Genomic DNA, 20,518 nt, shown 5'->3' with positions numbered 1-20,518 from the left:
ACACATCATTATCTATACATATAAACATGCACACAGAAAAATACACAAATGCTCATATAATGAGAGGTACTGTCTTATGTAAGGATTAAAATTGTTAAACAACATGGAAAACAGATAATAATAAATGTACATGATACAAACAAAGGCTGATTTGTTACATTAACTGAAAATATATCTTCCTTCAAGGATTTAGAATATTTGATACAAATGGTAACAGAACTACTGACTATTTAATCTGCAGCTATCAACAGAAGAAATTATGCAAGGTATGTAACACAGGCTGAGATAGGATTCTTCAAGGGGGGAGGGGGGGGGGGGGGGTTTAATCACACTAAAACTCAGCTCTGATAATACTTACAGATCCTTCTGAGGCACTACAATAAGATTTACCAACTATAAGAAAAACACTTGTTTTCATAAAAGCTTATTTCATACTGTCACACACATTAATAATGACTAGAAAAACACCAATACTATAATTCTGAGACAGGTAACTACATCACGGTTGACACAGGAAACCTGAGGCTGTGTGCACCAGCACACCAACAGCACAACATATCACAGAAGATAGGACAGAAAGAGGTCAGTGCGGAACGAGCGTGTCTGTTGCCGCCTTAAAACGGAGCAATGTATACATTGGCATCTAGATGTTGCAGAAACCTGGAACATACGTAAATGTGGTCACATATCGTTAACAAATTATCTTTATAATTATTATAACTATAACAATATTATTATTGTTGTTGCTGCCAATGTTGTTCTCATTGTTATTTATCATTATCATTAAGTTTTCCAATCCATGTCTCTTCATTGTTGAATGAATAATATTGATCCACTTCACAGTGTCCATACAAATAATTTGATTTTGTCCATTATAAATTGTTTTGTGAAGGCCTGCGACTGAGGGAACAATGGGTTTGTTTATAAATAACTTTTCTGCTACCAGCCACAATTTTATTTTACATGATATATTTTGAGAAACGATTCCCATTTTCAATTGTGTTTCCTCTTTGTACTACGCTATTTTTACGTAATGGTTTTAACGTGTGAGGTTCTGCTTTGTTTTCTTGCCTTTACAGCAATATAGAAAAAATTCCCAATATTTAGTTACTTGTTCCATAAAAACACGGTAGAACCGCTGGGAAAGCTTTAAACATCACATTTAGTTACTTATTGATTTTTATATGTAGTTAATGGCCAAATTTGGAAGAACTTGTACTTACTGTTTTCTTATGGTCCATTTGTGCAGAGCTTACCCCATGTTAAACATCACACACAACTGTCAGTGCACAGTATACATCAAGAGTAACTTACATAAACAAACAGATGAAAAGATGTTTTTAGATATATTTCAAAGATTTAATGTTACAGGTCTCCTGGAGAGTATGATATGCTTTTGTTCGAAGGGTATTTATCTCAATAATATGGATCATAATTTACTTAAATCTGTTGCTGTTGTTGTTGTTGTTGTTGTTGTTGTTGTTGTGGTCTTCAGTCCTGAGACTGGTTTGATGCAGCTCTCCATGCTACTCTATCCTGTGCAAGCTTCTTCATCTCCCAGTACCTACTGCAACCTACATCCTTCTGAATCTGCTTAGTGTATTCATCTCTTGGTCTCCTCTACGATTTTTACCCTCCATGCTGTCCTCCAATACTAAATTGGTGATCCCTTGATGCCTCAGAACATGTCCTACCAACCGATCCCTTCTTCTGGTCAAGTTGTGCCACAAACTCCTCTTCTCCCCAATCCTATTCAATACTTCCTCATTAGTTATGTGATCTACCCATCTAATCTTCAGCATTCTTCTGTAGCACCACATTTCGAAAGCTTCTATTCTCTTCTTGTCCAAACTATTTATCGTCCATGTTTCACTTCCATACATGGCTACACTCCATACAAATACTTTCAGAAAAGACTTCCTGACACTTAAATCTATACTCGATGTTAACAAATTTCTCTTCTTCAGAAACGCTTTCCTTGCCATTGCCAGTCTACATTTTATATCCTCTCTACTTCGACCATCGTCAGTTATTTTGCTCCCCAAATAGCAGAACCCCTTTACTACTTTAAGTGTCTCATTTCCTAATCTAATTCCCTCAGCATCACCCGACTTAATTCGACTACATTCCATTATCCTCGTTTTGCTTTTGTTGATGTTCATCTTATATCCTCCTTTCAAGACGCTAGCCATTCCGTTCAACTGCTCTTCCAAGTCCTTTGCTGTCTCTGACAGAATTACAATGTCATTGGTGAACCTCAAAGTTCTTATTTCTTCTCCACGGATTTAAATACCTACTCCGAATTTTTCTTTTGTTTCCTTTACTGCTTGCTCAAAATACAGATTGAATAACATCGGGGAGAGGCTACAATTAAATCTATTTTACAATAATTCTTATTTCTGTGTGTTACTCTTTTCATTTAAGTATATTCTCAAAGCATCTAAAGAAATTCACTGATTCACTTTCAGGTTTTTCATTTAGTATTTTGTCTTATTATTATTATTATTATTATTATTATTTTGTATAGGCCAACTAAGGACCAAGACATTCATCTGTTGCATTTGGAGTGGGCTTTGACGTTTGCCCAGTAGTTATGCATCCTCTGGCTGTGTTGTTCCTTCCTCTCCTGTGTCCAGAGGGCACTAGTCTTCTTTCTTGGTAGTCTGTCCTGGAACCTCTTTTGGTTAAGTTTCTTCCTGAATATTGTCCGATCCCTCAAGTTTCCTTCTTTTATTCATAGTTCCTGAAGATCTTTCTCCATTCCCATCAACCATGGTGACTTGGTCTTCCTCTTTTGCCAGTAACAGAGAAGCTGGTTGGTCAATCTGTCACGATACATCCTGTAAATGTGTCCATAAAATTCTAGACGTCTTTTTCTAGTTACATCTGTGATCCTTTCACAGTACTCTTAGAGCTCTTGGTTGGGTCACCTTTTATAGTTGTCACCTTCCTTGACTGGCTCCAGTATCTTCCTCATTATCTTTCTCCCCTGGATTTCAAGCTTTTCAGTAAGTCCCTTCCTATTGAGTACTAAACATTCTGAAGCATATAAGACTTCAGGATGGATGACTGTCTGGTAGTGCTTCAATTTAGTGTTACGGGAGAGACATTCTTTATCATAAGTATTCTTGGTCAGCTGGTATGCCAGCTCTAGTTTGTTGACTCGAGTTGACAGTGCTGTTCCTTCAGATAGATTGGGTTCCAGCCATCCTCCCAAGTACTTAAACCTGTTGATTTTCTTGATCTCTCCCTGGTTAAGATGCAGTGTACTAGGAGATTCGTCTATGTTCATGATGTACTGCATTTTTTCAAGTGAGACATGAAGCCCAACCTTTACTGCTTGCTGTCTGAGAACGTTGAGTTGTTTCACTGAAGTTTCTATTGAATCTGGTAGAAGTGCTACGTCATTGGCAAATGCCAGGCAATCAACACTGAGCCCATTGCACTTATGTCCCAAAGAGATACCATTTGGAATCCACTCTCGAGCTAACTCCTTCTGCCATTCTCTTATTACCTTTTCCAGGGCACAGTTGAAGAGGAGAGGGGACAGACCAGCTCCCTGTCTTACTCTTGATTTGATTTCAAAACTTTATGAGAGGTTTCCTCATGACCTGGTGTTGCTTAAAGTGTGTTGGATAAGGCTGTGGGTCTTGTCACCTAGCCCTAGTTCTTGAAGGATGTTCTTGAGAGTAGGTCTATCGACTGAGTCATATGCCTTTTTGAAGTCAACGAAGATGATGACATACTTCTTACCATCCATTTTTACTTGTCGTAGCTCTGACTTCAGGTTCAGTATTTGTTCAGTACAAGAGCGCCCTTTTCTAAAACCTGCCTGGTATTTCCCCAGCTATGGGTCCAGTTGAGGTTTGGCTCTGTTTAATAAGGCCTTGGAGAAAATCTTGTTATGTGACAGGTACCAATGAGATTCCTCGATAATTATTGACGTCAGTCAAGTACCCTTTCTTGTGTAAGGGATGAATTAAGGCAGAAGTCCAGTCACTAGGTAATGTTTCAGTCTCCCAAATGTTTTTTTAGGATTTCCGCCAACTTGCTTACAGTCTTGTCTCCCGCCTGCTTCCATAGTTTGGCCACTGTTAAGTCTTCTCCTGATGCTTTGTTGTTTTCCAAGGACTGGATAATTTCTATTTCTTCTTCTTTTGTCGGTGGTTGTGAGTTTGGATGCTTGGTGTTGTCCTGGTAATCAAAGAATGTAACAGGTGATTCACAGTTCAGGAGATTCTCGAAGTACATGGCCGGGAGATGGCAGTTGTCTATATCGTTGTAGGCTAGCTTCCCATCTGGTCCTCTGAAATGGAGGCTAGGTGGACTGTAGTGGATTAGGTTCCATTTAAAACTGCTGTAGAAATTCCTGGTGTTGTTTTTCTTGAAGTCGTTATCCAGTTGTGTCAATTGGTCTTTTGTGAACTTCTGTTTTACCTGTCTCATGGTTCTGACAGTTAACTTTCATTGTTCCATGAACTTGTCTCTGTTCTCTTGAGCCTTCTGTGAGTTCCACTTCAGCCAGGCCAGCTGTCTCAGCATTACTGCTTCCTCACAGGTAGTTGTCCACCAGGCATGTTTCTTTTGTTTCAGTAATGGTGCAGTCTATGTGGCAACTTTCCCTATGTTCTTCCTCAATTCATCCCAATCTCTACTTTCCAGTGATACCAATTTCTCTGCAAATTGGTTGCAAGTTGAAGGTTTTTCTACATCAAACTTAGTAAGCTTTAGTGACTTGGTTCTCTTAGTGTTCCTAGGTAGAAATCTCAGCTTTATTTTGGAGAGATAGTGGTCCAAATTTGCTCTTCTCAACACTTTTACATTGTGGATCTCTCTATGGGATTTCCTTGAGATGGCAACAGATCAATCTGAAATTCTCCTAAGAGGTTGTTGGGTGATGTCCAGGTCATCTGCTTTTGTCTTCATATTTTCTGTAATGTGAATGTATCTCTAGTTGTTCTAACAAATCCAGTTCATGCCATTTATTTAGTCGGTGGAGTACTTTGACACTTTGCTCTACTTTTCCAAATGAGTGTCCTGTATGATGTATGTGTGTGGCTACTGCTGATGATGTGTGTCTGTTGTATGTGCAGGTTTTAAGGTACTCTGTGTATGTGGTGTTGAAATTTTGGCCAGCTTGTCCTAGGAGCATTCCTGGCATGTTACTTAGTATATTCAAAGTCTGAGTATAGGTCATGATTACACTATATTATGTAGTTTATTTTCTGTAGAAAACTCAACTTTTACTTTGCGGTTTTTAAAAATATTTCCAATCTTCTGTGATATATTGCCAATGTATGGGATGCTTTAGATATGCATTTGTTTTGGTTCTTTTCTTCCTCTCTCCCAGATGTTCTTTTAGCTTGGTTACAATATAGAAATTGCATGATGCAAGTACTGGACTTCCCAAACAGTACCACCAACCCATCAACATCTGCTTTGCAAATGAAATCATATAGTCCCAGAGACTTTTACTGGTCTCATACAGATGTGATTTTACGTATACAGATTGAAGTGGTGAGTGAAAATTTGTACAAAGGCTGGAAATCGAACCTGCATCTCCTGCTCACTAGGCAGGTGTGTTAGCCACTAAGCCACCATGGTGCAGCGGTTCACTATTAGATAGATACAATCACATCCTATGCCAAAATATTCATGGGCCATCTAGAGGAATCCTTCCCAAACACCCAGAATCATAAACCCCTTACCTGCTTCAGATTCACTGATGACATCTTTGCGATCTGGATTGAGGGTGAGGACACCCTGTCCACACTCTTCCAGGACCTCAACAGCCTCTACCCCGTTTGCTTCACCTGGTCCAACTGAACTCAACAAACCACCCTCCTAGATGTTGCCTCCACCTCAAAGATGGCTACATCAGTACCTCTGTCCATATTAGACCTGCTAACAACATGCAATATTTCCACTTCAACAGCTGCCACCAATTTCATACCAAGAAGTCCCTTCCATGCAGCCTAGCCACCTACAGTCATCACATCTGCAGTGACAAATGGTCCCTCTCAAAATATACCGACAGTCTCACTGAGGCCTTCACAGAACATAATCATCCTCCCAAACTTGCATGAAAACAAATCTCCCGTGCCTTATCTTCCTAGTCTCCCACAACCTCCCAAAGTCTCACTCTCCAGCCACAGAGGGGCATTCCCCTTGTAACTCAGTACCACCGAGGAATGGAGAAACTGAATGACATTCTCCGACAGGGTTTCGATTACCTCTCATTGTGCCCTGAATGAGGAATGTCCTGTCATTTATCTCATCAATCCAGCTCCTTCCCTGTTCTCATTCCAGTACTACACAGCCCTCACTTCACTGACACAGCCAGTCTTTTCCCTCCTCTCCTTTTCTGCTCCCCCCCCCCCCCCCCCCCCTCCTCCCAACCTCTCCCCTGCAGTCCATCTAATCTCCCGACTGCACCTAGCTGCCCTACTCTCTCTCCACCTTGCCCTCATGCAGTCCCCAGTAGCACTTCACTGCTCCCACCCTCCCCTGCTATCCCCCCCCCCCCCCCCCCCCCCCTGCCACAGCCTCCTCCTTACCCCCACGCAGTTACCACTCCCACCACGTACTGCTGCTGTTGCTCCTAGTGTGGCTTCAGTTGCCAGAGGCTGCAGTCGTGTGTGTGTGTGTGTGTGTGTGTGTGTGTGTGTGTGTGTGATCTATTTTCAACACAGGCCTTGTTGGCCAAAAGCTTATATTATGGCAGTCTTTTTGTTGTGCCTATCAGCGACTCAGCATCTCTACTATATGGTGAGTTGCAACTTCCCTTTTCATAATGTTGTTACATCCCATCCTGAATTTTCCATTGTTGAATTCTTGCCTGACGGCTTTTCTTTGATCCAAACCCAGTGCTGTTTTCCTTGTTACTATTTTCTAACAGATTACTATACTCAATGTCCATCCTTCTTTCTCTCCATTCCTGTATTTCTCTTGTTGTCTTACAAACTGCACTCTACATTCTACTTATGAGCCACAATGTATCAACCATTTTGGCCACGCACAACAGGCAGCTACAACACCACGCTGATTGTTGGTGCAGCATGTTATGTCCCACATTACTCCTGCCAATGTCATTAATCCTATACCTTTAAACTGATCGCTCTCCATACATCACTCTCCCATATTTTTGTGTGTTATTTCCCACATGATATTGTATCTCATCCTACGAACCCCTCCCAACCCCCCACTCTTTCCCCATTCTATCCTGGTTCGCTCCCACTAATTTAACCTCATCCAGTCACATCTGCTATCCCTCTTCTTCACACTTTTCCACCCTCTGACCTGCTACCCACAGATAAACATTTTATTATTATCATTATTTGTATCTTTTCTTTGATCTCATTGTGACTTCATGCCAATTTTAGCGAGTACTCGCCTATCACTATTGTCAGCTCCCTCAGATTTCATCTTGTGTCCCCCTTTTTCATCCGAGTCTTCCTTTTTGTGATTTTTATCACATATTTGAATTTATTTTTGCTAATTTTTTTGGACATAATTCTACATTACTTGCGTAATTTTTTTTGCATTTATACCACTATAAATTCCTGCTCCTTTCATCTGCATCAATACAGAAAAGCTTCCTTATCCCTAGCCAGAACCCAGACCCACATACTGTTCCTGCATTGATGCTTGGCTCATGGAAAATGGCCTTACCACTGTTGAACACTATCTTTCCCAATGCCCAACAGATTCCAAACCTACAACCTCCTTGCTAGGCACCACGACCAGCTATGTCCTCACCCACAATTAGTTCTCCTTTGAAGGCATTACCTACAAACAAATCCAGGATATGGCAATGGGCATCCGCATGGCACCACCTTACGCCAACCTATTCATGGGCCATCTAGACGAATCCTTCCTAAACACCCAGAATCCTAAACCCCTCACCTGGTTCAGATTCACTGATGACATCTTTGCGATCTGGATTGAGGGTGAGGACAGTCTACTCACATTCCTCCAGAACCTCAACAGGTTCTCCTCCATTTGCTTTAACCGTTCCTACTCAACCCAACAAATCACCTTCACAGATGTTGAACTCTACATCAATGATTGCTACATCAGTACCTCTGTCCATATTAAACCTACTAACAACATGCATTCCCCTCAAAACTCAGTACCACCCAGGATTGGAGCAACTGAATGACATTTTCCACCAGGGTTTAGACTACCTGTCATCATGCCCTGAAATGAGAAATGTCCTGCCTACTATCCTTCCCAACCCCCCCCCCCCCCCCCCCCACACACAGTGGTCTTCTGCCATCCACTGAACCTGCACAATATATTTGTCTATCCCTCCACAACTGCTGCTCCCAACCCCTTACCTCATGGCTCATATCCCTGTAATAGACCTAGGTGCAAGACCTGTCCCATACATCCTCCTACTCCAGTCCGCTCACATACATCACCTATCCCATCAAAGGTAGGGCTACTGGTGAAACCAGTCATGTGATCTACAATCTAAGCTGCAACCACTGTGCTGCATTCTATGTGGGCATGACAACCAACAAGCTGACTGTCCCCATGAATGTCCACTGCTGAACTGTGGCCAAGAAGCAAGTGGATGACCCTGCTGCTGAGCATGCTACCCAACACCACATCCTTCAATCACAGCCTGTGCCATATGGATCCTTTCCACCAACACCAGCTTTTTTGAATTGCACAGATGGGAACTCTATCTGTAATATGTCCTACATTCCTGTAACCCCAGGCCTCTACCTTCGTTAGTCATTTGTCTCGCCCATCCAGCCACTTACCTGTTCCCATTCCAGCACTACACAGCCCTCATTCCATGAAAGCACCCAGTCTTTTTACTTCTCTCCTTTTCTGCTCCCCCCTCCTTCCGACCTCTCCCCTGCACTCCCAACTAACCCCCTGACTGCACCTAGCTGCTCTACCCTCTCTCCATCTCGTCCTTGTGCAGTCCCCAGTAGCACTTCACTGCCCCCACCCCTACCCTGCTATCCCTCCCCCTCCCCACCTCAGCCCCCTCCTTACCCCCACATAGTTACCACTCTGCTGCTGTTGCTCGCAGTGTGGCTTGAGCTGCCAGAGGCTGCAGTCGCATTTTTGTGCATGTGCACGTGTGTGTGTGTGTGTGTGTGTGTGTGTGTGTGTGTGTGTGTGTGTGTGTGTGTGTGTGTGTGCGCGCGCGCGCGTGTGCGTGTGTGTTGTCTATTTTCCACAAAGGCCTTGTTGGCCGAAAGCTTATTTTGTGACAGTCTTTTTGTTGTACCTATCTGCGGCTCAGCATCTCTCTATATGGTAAGCAGCAACTTTCCTTTTCATAATATTGAAATTGTGTAATATAATTTGTGTAAGTACCTCTACCTGGGTTTCAGGCTGGATCCCCCATTTACATTTAATGGTGAGGTGCTATTCCAGAACAGGAAGAGCCTCGACAATTCTGTTCATATGTAAGGGGGAATTTAAGGTAGACTGGGGAGCAGTGAGAATTTGGACTGAGGAGGATAGCATGCCAGGATAATCCACGCAGTTGTGTGAACGACTTTGTCAAGGTGGCTTAGTGGCTAATGCACCTGTCTAGTTAGCAGGAGACCTTGGTTTGATTCCCAGCCTTGGTACAAATTTTCAATTGCTGCTTCAGCCTATAGTCATAAAATAATATCTGTACTACTTTGGTCAAATCGTTGGTACCATTTCCCTAAGGGTGTATGTGACATCGCATTTCGCCCTTATACTGCCAGAATTTCATGGCGAATCTGGGTTTAGTTTTGAGGATTGGCCCGCAAGGATCGTATTGTCCGATGGATTTCAACTTTGGAGTACACTTCCAATTGTCAAGCCATTTCATCCCGACACTATGATGCACGTATCATCTACACTGCAGCAGAACTTTGTCTACAGGAAACCGTGACATGTACTCCTGTCTAGGTATACAGCTCTGTTTCTGAGCAATGATCTCAGAGCGCGACAATAGGTGTAGCTTAATTTTCTGAAGTCACAACATATATTGACACTCAGAGGCAGCCACTGCAACCAACTTCTCTAAGGTATAACAACAACCAATTATGTATAGTGCTATCTCAGACAGATTATTATACAGGTCACTGATATATTTCTTCTAAATGGCTTTACACAAGGGCTGTTCAACAAAAAAATGCCCCACAACTTTTTTTCTCGAAACATATGAATCCTACAAAATTAGAATTTTGTCACAATGTCAGTTAACATTTAGTTTACATTTATGATTTTTCCACATAGTTTTCATTATGTTCTATGGCCTTACATCAGCGTTGTACAAGAGCATGTATTTCTCATTGGTAAACGCTTTTGTCCTGTGCTCATAGCCATGATTTCACTGTACAAGTTATGCTCTCATCATCTTCAAAGTGTTTTCCATGTACAGAATTCTTAAACGGGCTGAACAGTTGGATCTCTAAGTGTGCCAGGTGTTGACTATAGGGCAGATGATACATTGATGTCCAACCAATTTGACAATGTGTTCCCCGGTTCTGAATCTTGTGTATGGCAGGGCACTGTTGTGTTGAAGTAAGAATTCTTTTGAATTCTTGTCAGACTGAACAAGCCAGGAATGGTCCTTTAGCTTGTTCCGAGTTTTCACATATGCCTCTGAATTAATGGTTAACCTTTTTGGCAACACATCCAAGAGAATGACACAATCAGTACCCCAAAAAACTGTCGGAGGGAGCTGCATCAAATTGGTTCTTTTTTGGTGATTGTGTGTGCTGTCACTTCAGTGACTGCCATTTTGTTTCCAGTGATGTCTCCAGGTTTTGTGACCTGCAACAATCCACAATAGGAAGCTTCTCCATTGGTACAAACTGCTCCAATAGTTCAGATGAAATGATTTTTCTTTGAAGCTTGTGTTCTGTTGTAAGCATTTGTGGAACTTACTCCTATCAACTGCATCATTACAATGCACTACACACAAATGATTAACAATGTTCACTACAGTTTCTTTTTCTGCAACCAACAATTCAATTACAGCAAATTGCTAGAAATGAGTTTTTTGTGCAGACCCATTTTGATGGTTAACTATGTCTCTGCCACCTGTCAGAATTTCTCAAGACTTCACATATGTACAAAAGAAACAAAAAATTGGAAGCACCTAAAAGTATGTTTTCCCAAGTATACTAACAGCTTTAAAAATGTTGGAGCATTATTTATTTTAGGACCACATAGTTTACCTGAACTGCATAGCTGTAAACTGGCTCTCTTGCATAACCTTGCACCCTACCACCATATTGGATTTACCGTGCCCTCCTCCTTTTATACTGGATCTCTATTTCTTTTTACATTTATTTCCATCACCTCTCCTCCCACCCTCTCTTACTCCAACTGTTTTCCCCATGTCATCTTCCACTTTCCCCCTCCTCATTAATCACACTATTCATTCTCCTTCTCAATTCTCTTCCCATTAATCCATCTTTAGTTCTCACTATGTTCTACCAATGTACTACCTTTGACCTCCTACTCTCTCTAACAACACCCATTTTACCTTTGTTTCCCCTTGTCTTCACAACAGCTGGTTTCCTGTCAATCTTGAGCCTTGGCACCATATAATTGCCATCTTTTTCCCAAAGTGAAGGATTTTTGGGCAGGAAGCAAACTGAAAGAGGATGTTACTGACTTGGCAGCAACCGAGTATGCACATAGAGGGCATAGGAAAGCCTGTGGAGCACTATAACAAATATTTAAAATTGAATGTCAACTATGTAGCAAAATAACTAAGATATCAAAATATGCTGTAAAAGAAGTTCTCTTTAATTGTCCTAAATAAATATGTCTGGAGGAACAAACATTTTTTTACTTGCAGAACATATGGCATATTATTTTTGCCACTCCCTGGCATATCCTAGTGCAGAATTTTGTTCTGGACTACTGATCCCCAATTCATAAATTGCTCTACATGATGCAGCTCCCACATTTTAAATGTAAATAACACTACAATACAAAATGACACTGGCAAATTCAATGCAGAGTTTGACATTTACGTCACATACATTGCTATGAAGCAGCTGTTCGTGACAAGGCCTTGGAGAACATGTGCACCACATTGTCACGACTAGTCACTCAATAGCATGGTCTGGAGTGGAGAATATCACGATTGCATGACTGAGACTTCCTTAAAAAAGTGCTGAGTGTGACCACAACACAGCATTTATTTCATAAACACTTTAGGCTAGGTCAAGATGCAATAGTTCCAGATAGGGAAACCATTCTGGTACGGGTCATTAATTTGAGAAAACAGCATGTGAGTGTTAAAATGAAGCTGCTCTGTAGGGCCTCATAGTGTCCAAACACTAGAACACTGCACCTGTGTGGCAGAACAGCGTGCACAGCGCTCACTACCCGTCACTCACTCTGCACATGTGGATGCATATGGTCGGTGGTTTCCTCACTCAGTACCACGCAGTGTGCACCTTCTGAGTACTTGGTAATGGGTGAGAGGTCCTGCCACACAGATAAGGAAAGACGGAGTCTATACAGCTTTGTTACAATGTAGCAGCACTAATGAGCCTAACAAGCATTGGAATGCATTTAGAGTTAGAATTACTTTTAGCTGTCAATTTTACATGCTTTGTATGGAGAAAGTGTATGCTATATAACTGAGATCCACCAAGTATTACTACAGCAACTGAGTATAATTGTGTATAATGAAAATTAAAGAAATCAGATTGGAATCTGTATGATACCCTTGTAATCAGTGATCATTGAATAGAGACAATGGAGAAGAGAACATTAGTTGATTGAAAAATCCATTGTTTTATTCTAGCAGATCTAGAGTTTGACTGTTATAGTGTCATCTTCAGTGCATTTAACAACTCGTGAAGTTACCCCAAAGCATCACACAGTTAATGATATTGGTAGTATACAGTGTACCGTTGTAATGAAACAATGGATTTCACACTTTATTGCTGTTCTTTTCTCCATTGAAAATCAAAGTGATAACTGAATATTGAATGTTACTGAAGGTAATTGATTTAGCTGTGCAACTGTAAATTGGTATGAAAGAATAACTGATAAAGTAATGCTTGCATTCAGTCTGCTGCAAAAATCACACTGGCTTGGATACATATTTTGGGCAGAACAAATGGAAAGGATTTATTTTGCGCAGCATGACAACAGATTGTAATTCTCAGTTTTCTTTATAATTAAAAAAAAAGCTTCAGTACATTTACACTATATGCTCTTTTGAGTAAATCGAGCAAATAAACTAATAAGACTCCTTACAGTTGATAATAAATGGAAGGAGGCAGAAACCACAAGGCGTAATGGTAAGCATAGATGAGCATTATGTGAATAAATTTCGGTCTCGATAATTATTCCAAAAAATACCTCATTCAAACAAATTTATTCATAAATAAATTATTTATAGCTTAAAGAACAAACAATGTAGAATGCCACTGTATTTTTATTACTTATAGCTTCTTATATCTCTAGCAATGAGAAAAATGGCAAGTAGCAGTTAAATAACCAACAAAGCCCAATTCAGCTTACTCTGCACTTGGACACCCTCCCTCACTAACATGCAGAAAAAAAATCTTCATTAAGAAGCCAAAGATGAGAATGCACGCAACAGAAATTCTTTAAGTGCAGCACTTCCCTCCACTGTACCAAGATTGATGACCATGTTACATACGTGTGTCTTGACAAAATAATTAAGCAATTCATTTGTGTTTATAGTGCTACAAAATAAGTGACTAGAAGAAGTCCTTGGTTGCTAATAACTAACATCAGCATACTTTACATTTAAAGAACTCCTAGAACATTTATTGAATGCTCCTGGGCATCCAAAGCCATCCAGAAGCATTTTAGGATTTACTCTGAGTAAGTTTTCAGCTAGAATATGGAATAGTTTTTTGGTCTGATGTGCATCCATGCATTCACTCAGAGTTTCAAGATTCAATAATTTTGGTAGAGAGACTGGATTTGAGAATAGAAGAGACTTCATAATATTGCAAAACACTGGCAACTTTTTTTTATCAAGGAAGTGACAAAAGATGATTGGAAGACTTTTTTGTTTCTCTACACCAACTGGAATTATTGCAGTAATATCCCTAGCCACAATTTAAAAACTTACAATTCACCTGTATTGCTGTCCATGACCAAGGGAGGCTTACAACAAATTACAGACACATAATAGCCAAAATGGGGTCAGAAGTTTCAAATAATTTTGTGACATAAAAAGAAAATTATATTTTGAATGTGATTTGGGAAGTGAAGCTGACATGGAATCACAATGAATTACTTGCCAAAAACTACAATAGAACTGATTATTTCCTAATTTTTGCTGAAGAACATTGTGAGTTGAAAATCATACATCTTTAGCATGAAATAAAGATAGTTTTGGGAAATATAATGCACAGATTTCCTCTCTGCATGTGTAGAATGCATTTTCTTTAGTGTCATAATGTCAAATTTTCAAAAAATAAAGTTTTCGATGAGATATTTAAAAAAAATGTTCTTATAATAACTAATATAAATACAACAAAAACAATATTTGTTTAATAAATAACAAAGAATTGGATCAATAAATGTCATTGGATTTAAAATTTATCTATCGTCCATAGCACCTTATTTTAACAGATGCTGGATATATGTTTTTATGTGTGTGAGTGAATAATATTTCAAATAATATTTGTTATTCATGAATAACAAATAATAATTTTAACTGTATTCATTATTCAAATAAATTTTAAACAAATCTGGTCCTAAGCAAAAATATGTGCCACATGCTCACACAGCAAATTTGCAGCCTGTGTGCAGCTGAATGCGAGTATGTAACATCTGCATGGACACGTACAAATGCTCATTCAGCTGTCATTAGGCAAGGCAACATCAGCAACCATTACAAAAGTATGCGACGTGCATTTGTGCACATTCTCTCTCTCTCTCTCTCTCTCTCTCTCTCTCTCTCTCTCTCTCTCTCTCACACACACACACACACACACACACACGCATCCACACACAATAGCTGCATGGATGCCATGCAGATTGGGAGTGTGCTTGCAGTGCTCTGTCAAATGCCAGAGAACATCCGTGTAGTTAAATATGCCTCTATCTTTGGTGTGCAGTTGCTTTGGGACTCTCAGACAGTACTGTAAGGAGAATTTTACACACAGATATGAACATCCTTTTGTACGAAACAGTGAGTGTGCAGGGAATTAGTGAATGTGATTGGGCCAGCTGCAGTGTGTTTTTATCATGGAAGCTGTTGCAGCTGACACCAGTCTATTGCCTAGGTGACGAAATGCACTTTCATCTGTCAGACAACATCAGTAAACAAAATTTTTGGCCCTGCTCCACAAGCAATCCTTGAGAGAAGTCATGTCTGTAGGAAACTGTACTTGAATTCCACCATTAGTTACTTTTATTTCTGCATGATCTCTTAAATCACCCAGTGCATGAATGCTGTTTTTGCAAACATGAGATATGCTCCTCTCACCTGGGATTCAGTTGCTGTACCATAGCACGTAGGACATTCGGGCCCAGAATCGATCCCAGCTGGTTCAGGCACTGGCTCGATGCACTTGAAGTTAGGGAATTCTCACACTCCTGTGCCAGTGAAAAGGCAAAACACTTACATTAGACAGCATATATTACAGAGTTTCCATCAGCAGTTTTATGTCACAAAGAAAAGCCAGCGAGACTTGGGGAGAACAGAAGAATATTATTACATGTTGACTTTTCTTATACAATTCACATTACATGGTGTGTTTCATCACACACACTTTTCAGATTATGCATATACCACATGCAAGCATAATGGTAAAAAAAGTGACACTGAAATTTGCAAGGACAGCAATGTCTGACACATTAAAGAAAGAGCTGGAGGAATGCACCACAGGTGTATAGTTTCAAACATCATCATTTAAAAAATACCATCCACTTTTAATGTTTCAATCATGCTCATGAATCACAGAGATAAAACTAGTACACAATGATACTCTTAACATGTAACTGTATACCACCTCCTAAATGTCATAAGGTAGCTTTATTCAAAAAGATACTCAGACATGAACAGAAAAGTATTTGCAAACAACTTTTTAAGTTTGTGTTATCTGTGCTCCAGTTATTCGTTAGCAAAATGTTTTAGTTTCAACAAGCACCATATACTTTTGAACAACTGTACCAGAGATGGGATGTCCAACTCTTCCTTGGATATCCTGTATTACAGCATTTATTTTTTATTTTTTTTATTCCTCCCATCTCCCTTACTGACTGCCTGTTTCCTTCTATATTTCGTCTGTGATCACTGTCATAAATATTAACCCCATGAAGTACTGCCGATAGTTCAAATTCCCTGACTGACAGATCTCAAAAAAATGTTTGTGTAATAATCATTATTATTATTGACAGTCTTTTTTCTGGTTTAGCTTGCCTGAAAAGAAGATAGTTTGGTTAAAGGAATGTGAATTACTTACAACAAACTTCATTAAGGAATAAATGTACTGAGAATCACAGGTTATATATCCAATTCTTTGACTTAGGTTTACATTTATTGCATTGTAAAACCTTTTGGTTTGTTGAATTACCCCAAAATATATCTTATGACATAACAGAATAAAGCTAAAGCAAAGCATGTCAGTTTTTTTTATATCTCCATTCCAAGAAAAAGGCTGTACTTGCACAGATGAAATTTATTCTGGCTAATTCTCCCTTAAACCTACTTTAAAATCATGGATGGATGTTGGCCGCATCCCTTAAAACCGAGATGATATGTTGATAGCAGTAACTGGATATAGCTGCTTTGTTGAATAGAGCGACTACTTTTTATGCCACAGCAACAGTTCAGCAAGCCACATGGATTTGACATTGCCAGACATTACAATTGCCCATCACTATGATAACTGAGTACACTATACACAAGATGCACGAAACCAGCTCATTTGATAACAGCCACACAGGTGCTTGCGTGTGCAATGCTCCAGTCCCAGAGTCCACCACTACCTCAAATGAGAGTTAACTGCCATGGGCAACAACCTCATGATAAGCAGTCACGTATGTGTCTGGTGTGCTTGCTTAAGTGAATGTGTGTGAGTGTTTTCTTTCCTGAAGAAGACTTTGGCTGAAACCTCAATGTGTAACAGTCTTTTCATTGTGCCTGTCTGCAACTCAATGTGTCATCTTTAGGTGAGTAGCAATCTGTCCTTTTTTCACTAAAAATTATAACGTTATTAACTATAGATGGAAATGCTAAATAATTTACCACACAAGCACTTTTGTAAGATTGTTTTTGTATAAGACACCTAACTAAAAGATTTCACGATAATGTAATATTTTGAATGACTGTTCAAAGATTATTTATACTCTTATGATGCAGACCACACAGCTTCCTTATTGTTTAGTTTTAGTCGGGGTAGGTCAATATGTTGTTATGAATGTAGAGTGTTGTGCTATAAAAAATAAATTGAGATGGATGAATTTTGCATCTTGCTAATCGAACAAAAAACCTTGTACTTCGAAATTACAAAAAGAACGAAAAGTATGAGTGTAACTCCCTTTCTGTACCAACTGCACATGTACTGGTGTCGCTTGTTATACGAATTTTATGCACCTGCAGCTTGATTTGAATATTGATTCTTTGTGAAGATTTAAATGGGGAAACCTAAATCAACATAGTCAGACAAGGATTCAAACCACTGTCTTACTAAATGCAAGTTCACGTCTTATCACTGTGCCCACTTCATTCAGTGTCATAATTTGGGGATGTGATGGAGATATTTTTGCATGATGGATGCATATACAGGATAAAATGGAGACACCGATTCACACCTCACTGTGTCTCATTGGCAAACAACAGAGTAACCTATTGTCCTAATGTGTGTATTAGCTTGCCTGTATCATCCTGCAGGTGACCTATACCATTGGCAAGACGACGCACCAATACTTCACTCGCATATTGTGTTAGGATGGCCTGAGAGACAAACTGCGGGCACTGTAACAGCCACGTCACCTGATACCAAACCTATTCAACAGTTCTAGGACACTATCAAGAGAGATCCGTACACCTCAGATCCAGCACCAACTAGTCCCCGTAAATGTCAAATGGCAGTTGGGCAAACAAGGACTGGGACAGCTGCCATTGGTTTAGGCATCTCAAGGAGTCCGTGTTGCATTGCAGTGTCAGCATCATTAGCATGAAAGGGGTTGCTGTGTGCTAGTGGTTAATTAATTAATTTATTTTTATTGAAATACATATTCCGTAGATCCAGTTCTGCGTGTTAACGCATGGATACAGAACGAGTCAAAAACATTTAGTTCATTTTTACATTAGTTTCCATAACCACAATAAAAAAGATTAATAATACAAGTTGGAAACACAACTGGTAGGATAAAATTACACTCACAAGCAGAGTTCCAGATACAGCATTCTGATTTTGTCCAAACAATTTTCAGTGTGTCTATTTACCCATAGGTGTAAAATACTAGTGGCCACATGCTATCATCCCTTATTAATAAAATTTTGGTCCTGCACTAATCCACTTGCAGTTATACTGCCAGCTGACAACACAGAAGGCAGTGATGTTACCAACATACTGACCAGGCCCCCACAGTCTTGGAAGTTCTAAACCACTGTAAGCTGACACCCCCCCCCCCCTCCCCATGTATTATATGGCTGTTGTGCTGTCAAAAGGGAGCACTAATCTGCTGCAGTGGCATCGGTCCACAGAACTAGGCTCTTGGACTTCATTTTGTGTATAGATAGGCCACTGCTAGACTGGCCCTATGTTGTATAAAATAATGAATAAATGTGCTGACATTGTAAATATGGTAGGAGAGTCTTTCATGAAATATAAAAAATTTAATGATTAAAGGCAACAACTCGCCAAATAGCAGCCGAGTCATAGGTAGGCCACATGGAGGAGATTGAAAAATTTGCTAGTTTTTCTAGTTTTTGGAGGAATCCTCCTCCAGTGACTCTATAAAATGTGAGCACACTTGTTGCACACTATATACATAATGCCTACTTACTGTTATGAGACAATACTGTAGTGTAACTAGATATCAGCAAGCGTAAACATTCTGGAGCGGCACAAAGTCAGCCAAATTCCACCTATCACCCAGAGGCCAAGCAAAAGTGTGTGATCAGTACATTTCCTGGCTCTAGTATGCTGGGCAATGCAAGTCTCTCTCTCTCTCTCTCTCTCTCTCTCTCTCTCTCTCTCTCTCTTTTGTGTGTGTGTGTGTGTGTGTGTGTGTGTGTGTGTGTGTGTGTGTGTGTGAATTATTACCTGTACTCCATACATTATGTATTGCAGTTTCTGCAGTTCATGTTATTTGATGAAATCAATGTATCAAATCTAATATCCCAGTCAGCTGAGCCTAACTGTGGGCAACACTACTGTAGCTGCTGCCACACAGCATTACAGTCACCGATATCAATCAAAATTTGTTGCTGCAGAATACCATATGGCCTAGTTTAAGCTGGACATTCTGATATACATTGGCCTATAGGACCCATAACAGCCCAGACAGTACACACTTAGCAATGAATTATATATTTGGCTGAAGAGTACAAAGCCAAGATATCAGTACAAGAAATTAAACAATGGAAAATTCAAGATGGAATAATTCCAATGAAATACAATAGGGTGCTACTTACCATGTAGAAAAGGCATTGAGAGCCAGACTGGCATATTTAAAGTACCTTTAAAAGTAGTTTAAGGTATGGGGCAAAGTTCTTCCTCAGATACAGGAAAACAAACACATTCATACATGCAAATCTTACAAACACCTGAAATTACCAACACTTGGCTATATGATCAAAATCTCCAGTGACCAGGAAAACCAGAAAGTTCATATTAGCATTCATGTTGAAAATTTAAAAGCTATGATAAGATCAAAGGCCTTCCACATTATTTATCACTCTTATACAACATCACCAAAGTCAGAAACATTTACCACCACCGACACCACAAAAATGACCACCACCTACAGTAACTCCCATTTCCCCACATTTGCACACCAGCACTTGCCATTTTCTGCTGACAATGCACATTACTTTCTTTTGTATGTCTTCCCACCTCTGGCTTCCTCTCTCAAACTCTGACTTCACAGATTCCAGTCATCACCTCCTCAGTTTTCTTCATTTTGCTTCTCCACAGAAGTACTACTATGTTGTTCTGGTATTACTTTTTGTCACCATGTGGTCATACCAGTTAAGTCTGATATTCCCTAAAACATAAAAAAAGCAATTTTAACTCCAACTTCCACATTTCTGTCATCTTATTGCACCATGGCTTTCCAATTCATTGTCCTGATTAATCTCATTTCAGCTTCTGGAGAGCCTGTTGCTGCATATATATGTAATGAGTAGCAGAAAAGATCATCTGCCACACTGCATTCTGTTTACAAAGGCTCACACAAACATAATAGGTTTTCGTATGCATCAGTGTCTTGAAGATTTGTTACATAATAGAACCCAGTACATCATCTAGGATGGCAAGTGTTCAGAGATAAAAGTATCATTAGGAGTGTCCATGGGAAGTGTGATGGTATCACTGTTCTTCTC

At 39.9% G+C, this 20,518-nt stretch overlaps 1 protein-coding gene across 1 annotated transcript in view; it reads right to left on the bottom strand.

The window, feature by feature from the left end:
- Positions 1–297: 297 nt before the first annotated feature.
- The window catches only part of LOC124717135, a 146,587-nt gene continuing 126,366 nt past the window's right edge, over positions 298–20,518 (bottom strand). The window contains exons 12-13 of the mRNA XM_047243875.1: positions 15,449–15,558; positions 298–660 (exon numbers count right to left, since the gene is read on the bottom strand). Of these exons, the coding sequence (XP_047099831.1) occupies positions 615–660; positions 15,449–15,558 (156 nt within the window). The 3' untranslated portion in view covers positions 298–614. The remainder of the gene's footprint in view (positions 661–15,448; positions 15,559–20,518) is intronic.

The sequence above is a fragment of the Schistocerca piceifrons genome, chromosome 9 (genome assembly GCF_021461385.2).
Source record: "Schistocerca piceifrons isolate TAMUIC-IGC-003096 chromosome 9, iqSchPice1.1, whole genome shotgun sequence".
Classification (NCBI taxonomy): Eukaryota; Metazoa; Arthropoda; class Insecta; order Orthoptera; family Acrididae; genus Schistocerca; species Schistocerca piceifrons.
The sequence above is the reverse complement of the archived record's forward strand: the minus strand, read 5'-3'. Positions and strand labels throughout refer to the sequence as shown.